The 11254-nt window shown below is 38.0% G+C and overlaps 1 protein-coding gene across 2 annotated transcripts in view; it reads left to right on the forward strand.

The window, feature by feature from the left end:
• Positions 1–175: 175 nt before the first annotated feature.
• Positions 176–11254, forward strand: part of MED30 (mediator complex subunit 30) — a 14126-nt gene continuing 3047 nt past the window's right edge. The window contains exons 1-3 of one of the 2 annotated variants that reach the window (XM_010174774.1): positions 176–379; positions 1376–1534; positions 3066–3176. In XM_010174774.1, coding sequence (XP_010173076.1) covers positions 206–379; positions 1376–1534; positions 3066–3176 — 444 coding nt within the window. In that variant the 5' untranslated portion in view covers positions 176–205. The remainder of the gene's footprint in view (positions 380–1375; positions 1535–3065; positions 3177–11254) is intronic. The other variant, XM_010174781.1, reaches the window with a different exon arrangement.

Genomic DNA, 11254 nt, shown 5'->3' on the forward strand with positions numbered 1-11254 from the left:
GGAACCCAAAGCTGAGGGTGCAGCGCTGAGCCGCCCTCTGGCCGCCGAACAGTTTGACCTCGGGTAGGACCCCGTATGGGGGAGGGGGTTGCTCTGCCCACTGCACAGGAGGTTGTTGATGGTGACAGGCTCAAACAAGCACTTAATCGTTCCGTCTTAACGTCTTTGTGCAGCGGGGCTCGGCGGGACTGGGGGACGTGCGGAGATGTCGACCCCCCCCCTGGCCGGGGCAGGCATTCCGCCCGGCGCTTTCTCCGGGACACAGGCTCAAGCAGCGAGGGAGGTAAATACAGCTTCTCTCTGCCGCATCGGCCAGGAGACTGTGCAGGACATCGTGTTTCGAACCATGGAAATCTTCCAGTTACTGCGGAACATGCAGGTGAGAAACAAACTCTTCTTTTTATGGTCCTCAACTTCCCATGCTTTTACCACCAGCTGCCAGTATATATGGGCACAGGAGATGGCTTAGGACATTTAAATATCTAACTTGACCAAACTGCTTTGAAAAGGGAGATTGATTGGAGAAGTAAATACTATTTTTAATATATTTACTTACTTTTGTGCATTAAATGATGGAGAAAATTCAGAAATGCTTAATTGTTATTGCCCTCATGATAAATATACTCTAAATACACTTAATATCTCTGGTTTTGTTCAGGAATAGTGAAGTCTGTTTATATGCTGGTTATGTTTCTCTGGTTTTGTTAACATCTGGGGAGTAATTCTAGAGGAATTTTCATTGATCTTTTTCTGTAATATTTTGCACCTAGAACTTTTTGACATTTCTTTTTGTTATTAAAGTGAATGTGATCCTTATTTGTGTCTGCTTACTGAGAAAACATACAAACATTGGTTGTGTTTCTCTGTTGAGAGCAGAAGATTATAAATAATCACTCCCATTCTCTCTGTATTTTCATGACTCTGGCAGTTTCCTTTTGTAATTATCTTAGGTGTAGGTGTATGTACTTAGAGTTTGCAAACTTTGAATTCACTTTAATTGTGCATCTGAATTCTGATCTGGGGTTGAGACACAAGTTCTCTAAGTGTAATACCCGTATACCCACTGACAGCAGTGTCATGCTTAAGCATTTTGAAGACATTTACTGTAAAGAGTTACAGAGGGATTGACAATGACCAAAGTGTAGAATACACGAAGCTGTTTGACAGCAGTGATTTTGCACACCAGATGAGCAGATAAAATACAGAATTTTGCTGATAAAGCAAATAGAAATTTCAGTAATTTCTGTGGGGATAGTGTGATTGTCTTATTTTAAAATGTACAAAACCCCCTCTGATTTAGTTTAGTTTATGTATTTCATATGACAGAAACTTTAACATAGTATTTCTAACATCTTGGGGTTTTGCTTCTCTTAAGTTACCAAATGGTGTTACTTACCATACTGGAACGTATCAAGACAGACTGGGAAAGCTGCAGGAACATCTCCGCCAGCTATCAATACTCTTCAGAAAACTGAGACTAGTCTATGACAAATGCAATGAAAACTGTGCTGGGCTTGATCCTGTTCCCATAGAAGTAAGTATGTTTATAGATATGTAAATTACAATTCAGAATAACCACTGTCTGCTTAGTGTATCATCCGTTCTCCTGAGTTGCAGGAGACTCATAACAAGTTTTAAATTAGACTGGGATTCTTCAGTGGACTGAATTCTGTTCATTATTTGGAGCTTGTTGAAAGATTGTGAAACTTTCACATTAACATCAACAATTCTTACCAACTGGGAGGGATCCAATTTTGAAATCAAACTTCATTTAAAATGTTATCCTTTTTCCTCAGGCTTCTCGGTACATTCACCAGTTTGTTTCCACTAGGAGAAAAAGAGTTAAAAGAGTTAGGGGAAGTTTTTTTAAAGAGGTGGTTATAGTAGGGAAAAGTCTGCTTTAGGCTCTCAGCTGCCAGCCTAGCTCCCTGAGTAATATGCAACTCTGGCCATCAGTCTGTGGCTCCATAGTTCCCTCACTCAGCTGCTCTCAACCTGCTGAGCCAATATGAGCCAAATCTGATGTGCACTGGTGATGGAAAAGTGAACAGCATAAGACTTCCAGGAAGTAGGATTGACCAAAGTTTTTCCTAATAAAAATGCTATTCCTAAGAAAATAAAAACTTAATTTTTCCCCCTAAGTTGTTTCTAATTCCTAGTAATGCACTTAAAGCATGTTTTGTGATAATATTTTACTACAGCTCTATATTAACCAGAACTGTGAAGTTCTTTAATTACTGACCTCTGGATTCCAAGGCAACTCTGTTAACGGACTTCTGATTGTCTTATATTTGAATCTCTTCACTGAATAGGAATAAAGAAATGAAAGAGTCCATTTTGTATAGTCCATTCTAGACTGCTGATCTGCTTCTGTCAGCAGTCACTGTCGTGTTTCAGAGAAAGGTATTCAGAAAACTTAGAGCAAGCAAGAGAATAAAATAATTTTTGGCTTTGTAGAAGCTTACAAAAAAGAAAGTACACTGTGTGTCTGAGGATATCACAGTGGGAAATTCTTACAGAAAAACTCCTATTAGGTAACTGTGAACCTGGTCTTAAGAATAGCCAAACAGGGGCCCACTTGTATAGGAAATCATAATTAGGGTACTAGCCAAGTAGTTCTGTAAAGCCAGGCATAGTTATGTTTAGTGTATCACTGAAATACTTTATAATAATGATAACTTGATCTGGTATTTCCTAGTGTAGAATAATAAATTCTACAATCTCAATCACAATCTACAGAGTTCAAGAATACAAGGATTACCTGTGATAAACATCCTTAAAATGTAAAGACTGGATTCTACCTGCAGTTGTGAAATTGCTTAGGTCTAGGCATGGTAATATGTAGGATTGTCTCTTTTTGAAGCCCATCGTTTTCCTGGAGAACTGACTGAGGTCATTGCAGGGCCTTTGGGTTTGAGGTGATGAAGTAAGCCTGTCTCCACTTCCTCTTGGGAAGGTTGAACCTTTGGAGAAGAAGTAATACCTTATGTGTCTCCCGTATCTCCTGTTTTCCATTTATTTTCTTTTTTAAATTTTTTTTTTGCTAATGTTTCTTGTCTTCATAGCAACTTATTCCATATGTTGAAGAAGATGGCTCCAAGCATGATGATCGTGGTGCTGCAAGTCAGCTTCGTTTTGCCAGTGAAGAGAGAAGGGAAATCATGGAAGTGAATAAGGTAACAAAGTTGAAATTAATTTGCGTGAGACTGTCGCTCTGTCATTACAGAGATGAAATTTCTAGACTGCTGTAGTAAATGCAGCATGTGTGATGACTACCATCAAACTTGGTAATAAATACTTCTTGCATGTAACTATTTCAGAATTACCTTTTAGTAAGTAATAGGGGTTTTTTAGCTGTACCTCTGGCTGTAGAGTTTAGGTTTCGGTTTCCCAACAATTTTAACTGATATATATATATATTCTTCTGAATATGGTGTATTATGTTTATGCTTAACCCACTAGATATTGGCAGTACAGATTGAGGTAAGGTGCCTGTTGAACTTACTTCTCTTCAAAACTTACCTTAGGCGTAAAAAAAATTGGGTATTGAACATCACAAGTGTAAATATTATCACAGTGATATGAGTTGGTAAAGGATTTTCAGGGCTACTTTCTGTATTTTGACAGTGTGAGGAAGACCATTCTTTTTGTTAAATGTAGCATTTATTGAATCTTGACACTTTCAGAAAAAAATGGACTATATATGATAAAGATGCTGTTAAATTTTCAGCTTGAGTGGCAGTGTGCAGTTGAGTACAATTACTAAAGATTCAAACCTAAGAATAAATATACAGTAGTAAATGCTAATGTCATATTGAGATTAAATACACGTAGGTTCACCAGACCACGATTTTGAACATTTTCTTTGATCTGTAAAGTACAAAGATTGAATTAATTAAATATTTCTGTAGCTGTAATGTCTGTAAATCCTTGGTAAAAAGGCGGCATAATCTACAAAAATAACTGAACAAAGAAAATAAATGAGTAGAATATTTCTTTAGGGAGAGAATAATTAGTGGATTTTCAGCTTTTCAAATATTTCCAATATTTTAATTTGTCTTCAACAATCAGAGATGTACCAAATTTTTCATAACCCATTTATTTAGAAAAATGCATTTGTATTGTACAGGAGAAAATTAGGACTTATGTGAATTTAGACAAAAGCAGTTGTCAGCTTTCCTGTTGTATTCTTTCTGTTCAGTGCTGGTGTAGCAGGGTGGAATATATTATATTGTATGTAATGTTGTACTGTGAATTTATGCACATTTATTTGCAATCTTTAAGTGTTGATAGGCTTAACTGTCCATATTTGCTGTGTTTTTGATCATTCTGTGACATGTTTTTGCCCTTGTTGTTTTACTTGTATGCTAATGTCTTTAAATGTCCTTGGTATGATCTTGTGAAAAGAATTTTATTAGTGTTTATGATGAGTTCTAAACCTTAAAAAGGTTGATGGTGTTACAGGACCATTGGTAGCAAATTGGTAATTAGGAGTGTACGCAGGCATTCAGTTAAATCTGTTCTGAAAACATGTATGTACACTTATGACTTAGTTTCCAGATTTTCCACAGTAAGTCTTCAGAAGATAATTGATCTTTCTCTAATATTTTTGTGGACAGATATTTGCCAACTGCTGCAAAAGAAATTTAAACTTGTTGTTTTGAAAGTGCACTGAATTTTTCTTTGTCTCCCTCCAGCTGTATGAGCACATCCACTACCACTTTCAAAGTTGAAATTTTAATGCATTACAGAATAGGAAATGCTTTGGGGTTTTTATGACTAGAAATAAAGATATTCTTATTTTTGCAAAGAAAAATCACTGAATCAGGTTAATTGGTCTGATTTCTGACGCTGACTGCTGGGCTCAGATAGGCCTCTCTTATTCTTATCTGTCACTCCTGACAGCTTTTCAATCTGCTGTAGTATGTCACATCCACCTCCAGCTCAATTTTGGTTAATTTATTTTAGAAAAATTTTAGTAATACAAAACATTGATGAAAATGCTGCGACAGGGAGACCAACGTGACTGATGAAGAAGCTTTTTGTATTCCTGACCCACTGTCTTTCTTCCCTTCAGCTGGTTGTCCTGCTCTCACCTAGTCCTTTTTGCTGTGGTAGGCAGTATCTTTCAGTCTTGCATGTTACTGGTAACAAAAAAAGCATTATTGCAATAGCCTGATTCTTTGACGCTATTGAGACGTTTGAATTCTTAGACCTTTCGTGGACCTTTTAATTTTGCCCTTCTTGCTGTGTTATCCCAGCCACTCTGATCTCTTCAGTGGCTCTGGGTGCGCGTGAAAGACACTAACTGCCCTGCAGTGCAGAGCACAACCAAAATTAGTAGATCCTACGAACCTTGTGGATCGTATGTCCTCACACAAAAACACCCACTGACTTCAAACAGAACAGCTCTGCTTTGCTACAGCACTTGTCTGGGAAGGGGGGGCATCCTTAGGGAAGGAGGTGGGGAGCATCACGTACTTCCTCTACTCACTCTTGGGGCAGAACCTGTTGATATAGCAGTTCCAAAACACTGTAGTAGCTTTTGAGGTCAGTTTACTGTATAGTGACATCTTTTGGTCTTATCTCTATTTATTCTGCTATATTAGAACTTAACTTTTAGGTCAGAAAGTTTAATGCCCCTACCTTGGCTAAGAAGTACTTGTCCATTAAATTAAAATACAGATCTGTTTACAAGGTAATTATCTTCTGTCCTAGCAATTTAGTAATATTTAGCAACTATAGGTTTAAATAAAACCTATTAGGCTTAAAAACAAAAGGGTTTTTTGCCAGCAGTTACTAAGAAGAGTGCACCATTATTGTAAAAAACAAATAAATAATTTATTGAGTGCTGACTACCTGTACCTTTTCTACTAAACAATTCTCTCCTGTAGTTCCCAAAGATGCTGCTTACTCCTTTTATCTGTATTTGCTTTCTGGGACTGTCAGTTGTTGAGGTGGTTGACTCTTTTCTGGAATAATTAATTTACTGTTCCAGAATCAGTTCAGCATTTGCATTGGTCTATTAATCCAGTTTTCATTGAAGATAATCATTATTTGCAACAATTGGAAGCTGTTACCAAAATTTTCTCACTTGTCTTCATATTTTTTGAGTCTGTGATGTTCTGCCTACAGGTTTCTCACCTTCTAAGTGTAACATCATCTGTAATAGTTTCAAGATGTCAGGCTCACCTTGGGTCCGTGGTCTTGTAGTAGATTTGACAGGCTTACAACAGAAGATTGTAACAGAAGATCAAATCACAGACTGAGAACACTTTAATCTGTGTTGCTGCCTCATCAGCAGTTTTATTTACTGATTGTTTTTAGAAATGGAGCAAATACAGCTTTGGGTTTTTGTATGCTGTATCTCTGGTTTGGGAAAACCATCACATAGTTAGAAGTCTCTATCCATTTGGGTGAAAATTAGATGTTGTGAAATAGCAGTAGGACATTTCAGGTGACACTTTAGAAAATAATCATGTTTGATATTCTTAATTAAGCTTTGCTGATTGTTTAACAGTGACCTTCCTAAGAGAGGAAAAGAAAATCTACATGACAGGTTTTTAAGTTAAGCTATTACAAGGTTGGCTCTGGGCATTTTTGATAACAAAACCATTGTGCACTGCAGCTGATGTTTAGGAAGTAGTCCTTAAAATGACAGCAGTTTGCAATTAGTCTTTTTCTTTGGAGAGCCTTGCCTGAAAACTACTTTTAACCATGCTGGCAACATGCATTACTTTTAAACTATCTTTCAAGCTATTTGCATGTATTTTTAATTTGTTTTGTATTTGTAGAGTCCCTTTTCACCTCGAATATGAATGTGCACCAAGGACCACTTTAACAAGAGAGGAAGGACTGTTTATTTGTACACCTTCTTAGCAGATTAATCTGCATTGGGTGCAGTTCCATCCTGTTTTGGGTACCCAAACTGGCTCTCTGCAATGGTAGAATCACAGGTGATTCTAGGCTCAGTGGGAAGTCTGGCAACTATCTGATTCAACCCTCGGCTCAAAGCAGGGTCAACTATCAAAGTTAGATCCAGTTGCTCAGGTTCATATCCAGTAGCACTTTGAATATCTGTAAGAGTGGAAATTCTACCCTTTCTGGGCCCTTCTTAAGTGTTTGTCAACTTTCACTGTGAAAGTTTTCCTAGTGTTATGTTGCAATTTTCTTTGTTGTAACTCATGTCCACTGCCCATCATCCTTTTGCTGTGTACGTTCAAGAGAGTCCAGCCTTGTTGTTCCTATGATCTTTATTAGGTAGCTGAAGGCAGCATCGTGATCCTGCCTCAGCCTGCTCTGCTTGAGGCTGAATAAATTTAGCTCTAATCATCTTGGTAGCCTTCCACTGGATGCTCTCTAGTATGTTAGTGTTTTGTATTGAGCCCAGAATTGAACAGTCGTTCTCTAGAGCCACACAGAAGAGAATGACACTTTCACTTGACATAATAGGTGCTCTCTTGCCAATATAGCACAGTGTGCAGTTAGTCTGCATTGGTGCAAAAAAGATCCACTCCTGACTCATGTTCAGCTTGTCAGAAAGTTTCAAAAAGGACCTCGGATCCTTTTCTGCAAATCTGTTTTCTATTCAGTCAGTCCTCTGCCTGTGCTGTTGTATGAGCTTATTCTGTGTTCAGATGCAGGATGTTGCTTTAGTTGAAGTTCCTGAGATAGATGTTGGCCTGCCTTCCCAACCTGCTGATGTCCCGCTGAATTGGACATCCTACCACTGAGTATATTGACCACTTCCCCCAGTTTGATATTGTCCACAAGTCTGATGCTTTGGTATGGTGATTAGGTCATTATGTGTGGATAAGTCATTACTGAGGATATTAAGAATATTGACCTTAGTATTAATCCTGAGAAACACCAAGACAGACCAGCTGCAACCGGTTGCTGATCACAACATTTAGAATCCAATAATCTAGCCAGTTTTCCGTCAACCCTATAATCCACCCGTCCAAACCACACCTCTCCAGTTTGGTTACAAGGAGAGACTGTGTCAGGAGCCTGACTAATAGGAAAGTAAAGGAAGTCCCCTGCTCTCAGATTTGTCCACACAGCCAGTCATTTCTGAATAGAAGGCTATCATGCTGGTCAAGTACAACACGTCTTTGGTAAATCCAGAATGACAGTTCCCAGTCCTCTTATTATTCATGTGTCTGTCTGGACACAGCTTCCAAAAGGATTTGCTGCATAGTCTTTCCCTGTGTTCTGGGGTTAGGCTGGTCACCCTGTAGTTTTCATAGTTTTCTGGATCCTTCTCCTTGCTTTTCTTGAAAATGAGTTGAGATGTTGCCTTTTTTATCTGGAACCTCTCCCCATCTCCAATAGAAAATTATGTAGTGGTCTTGTCATCAGCCCACTCTCTCAGCACTCAGATGCATTTTATTCCATATAAGGAAACATTTCCTTTTCAGTTTCATATAAAATGTTTCATGAAGAGTTTTTTGTGTAGCTTCTTATCAAAACAATATCATGGTTATAAAGTTGAGAAAAGTTAGGAAAGACCAAGCTTAAAGCTGTCCCTGCAATCACAATTGTCCCCTTTTGTCTTCATATATTATACAATCTTTATTACATTATCACATTTTGTTCCTCTTCTCCCCTCCCACTGCATCCCCCATCCCCCACCTTTCTTTTCTGGAAGAGTCCTTGAGCTATTCTGCTTTTCTTGCAGGCTAGGCACTATTTAGATTGAATCAGTATTGTGATAAATAAGATTATAAGAATCCTGGTTTATGTGTTGTTTAACTTGCATGAGGGTATTGAATAAGCTGGGAATTTAGGAATGAGAAGGAGGGATTTTATGTGAGTAGTAAGTAAGTAATTGAAGGTTGCTCTTGGGAACTGGATTCTTATCCTTGTCTCTGCCACAAAATGTCTGTGGTTGTTCATTCTTCCCCTTACAGTTGGTCATAGCTGTCATTTGAATATGTGGGAAGCTGTTAAAATATGAAGTTTAGTGATGGACTTGAATCTTTTATGTCTCGGGACAAAGTTAGTAGGCATTCCAGTTTTATCCATAGTGTTTTTGTGATTTAGTTTGCCACTATAACTGAGGATCATACATCTGTGTGATTTTCATGTTAAGAGTAGGGATGTAACACTGAGGAGTGTGGTGGAGAAGCACCTTGGGGAATGAATAATTCCATTACAAGCTACATAGTTTAGAGGGTACTCAGTAAATAAGACCTCAGACTTCATCACTGAATGATAAATAATTAGTATGAAGCAAACTTCCGCCTATTTTAATGTGCACACTTACTCCTCTTTGAACAGCAGAACGGTGGATACATGCAATTGCTGTCTGGTTCAACATGTGAAAAGTGTTGAGCATCCAGTGGAGCACAGGCTGTCACTGGTGCTTCTGCTTGTTTCAGGAACAAGAATTACGCATGCAAAAGGAGCAGTTCTCCTTTCATCTCTCAGGTGAGGAGGTAGGCAGAAAACCCAGTCTCTCATTTCCAGTAAGAATAGAACAGTTATGCCTGTGAATGACATCAGGAAAAGCTGTAGTTACTGAACAGGGTGGGTTAATGTTTAATTGCACAGCAGTTAGTGTATTAGTGATGAATACTTTTTTATCCATTTGAAAAAGTATTATAACTAGATGGATATGTGAATTTATTATGATGGAAGGCGGGCCTTGGTATCAGCGGAGTAGCCATAAGTTAGAACATCACCTGGAAGCTTTGAGAGAGTTTAAGCAAAGTGTTGCGGCGTTTTTTCTCTATTTTTTTTTTCCTACCATGTGCATATAACATTGTAAATGTTTGGCTATAAAAATTAAGGAAAAAAAAAAAAGGGGGAGGGGGGTTCCACCTTCTGACTTCAGAGATTTCATTATGAAGGACTCGCTTAAAAACAAGAACAGTATAAATTGCCAGAGCAGGCTGTACTTTTTCTCGTCTGTCACAAACATGGTGTTTCTGTAGAAATTTCTTGGATTTGACTTACATGGAAAAGCAGAGACCATTGTCACCTTCGCAAGACTTTCAACGATCGCTTCCTACAGCAGATTAATGGTCAGAAGGAGTAACATGGTCATGAAAAAGATGATGATGCAAGTTCTATCTGTAGTAGAGTCATAATCAACAAAGTAAACGTAATTGTTTTAATTGTTTTAGTTCTGCTGAGATTTATGTGAGTAAAAGTACTACTATTATTAATACTTAGTACTTTATTAAGCTTAGGTGTACTTGTGGCCTGTACTGTTGCAGGTTTTGAACAGAGCAGGTAAAAACTGTAGCCAGCACAGCATTCAGGAGAATGGTCTTTTATATAAGATTTTCAAGATGGAACACCTCTTCTTTTTTTTTTTTTTTTTTTTTTTTTTTTTCTTTTAAGCAGAAGAACTGTCTGTACAACATAGGCAAGTACTTTTGATGTTTTACAGGCATCAGTTGGAATATAATCCTGCTCTTTCACAGTGTTTACACTATTATCTTTGCCTGAAGAAGAGACTTCTAACAGATGGATTGAGTGCAGAATAATGACTCATAGTGATGTTTAGATTTTAAAATGGGAAAGACAGATGAGCTTAAGATGAGGAGAGAGATGGGAACAGCGTGCAAAGAGAAGTCCTGATGCCTCTCCGATAGAAGGTTGTGTATTGGTGTAGACAGCACTGATTTCAAATCAAAGGAAAGTGGACCAAAAATGAATTTAAGTCAGAAATTTGTTTCATTCAAAGTTGAAATTACTGTGTCCTACTGAACCCACATCTGTATGAAACATGTCAAGAACTTTATGGCATGTTCCTTGAAAGACAGCTGTTTTCTGGATGTATGTTATGGTTCTCCCACTTAGTTTCGTTTGTGTTTTGTGCTTTTGTATGTGTTTTCATAAATGTCCTACCTGATCTAAGCCTACTAAGGCCTTGTTGGTTACTGGAAAGAACAGTCCTTGTCAGCTCCATGATGCTGTCCATAGTCCTTGCAGCGTCAGTCAAAATGGATAAGTAATCACACTGAAAATTAATATCACCAAAGAAGACACCTTAGGATTGGTTTTCAGTCAGACCACTTTTCTGACAGACTAGCAAAAAAAATGCCTGTTGGCTATAAGGTGAATTTAGATCTCTTGAACTCATTATAAACTGTCTCATATAAGATCATTTCCCTGTGCTATCTTAAAACAGATAAAGTGAGAAGCTGTGGGGCATGTAGGATGAAGTACCTTTTCTTGTTTCATAAAACTGTTAATCCTGAGGAGCAGTCACGGGTTCAACCAAGTCATTTTAGTAGAAGGA

The sequence above is a fragment of the Antrostomus carolinensis genome, unplaced genomic scaffold, assembly GCF_000700745.2.
Source record: "Antrostomus carolinensis isolate BGI_N321 unplaced genomic scaffold, ASM70074v2 scaffold23960, whole genome shotgun sequence".
In the NCBI taxonomy this organism is placed as follows: domain Eukaryota; kingdom Metazoa; phylum Chordata; class Aves; order Caprimulgiformes; family Caprimulgidae; genus Antrostomus; species Antrostomus carolinensis.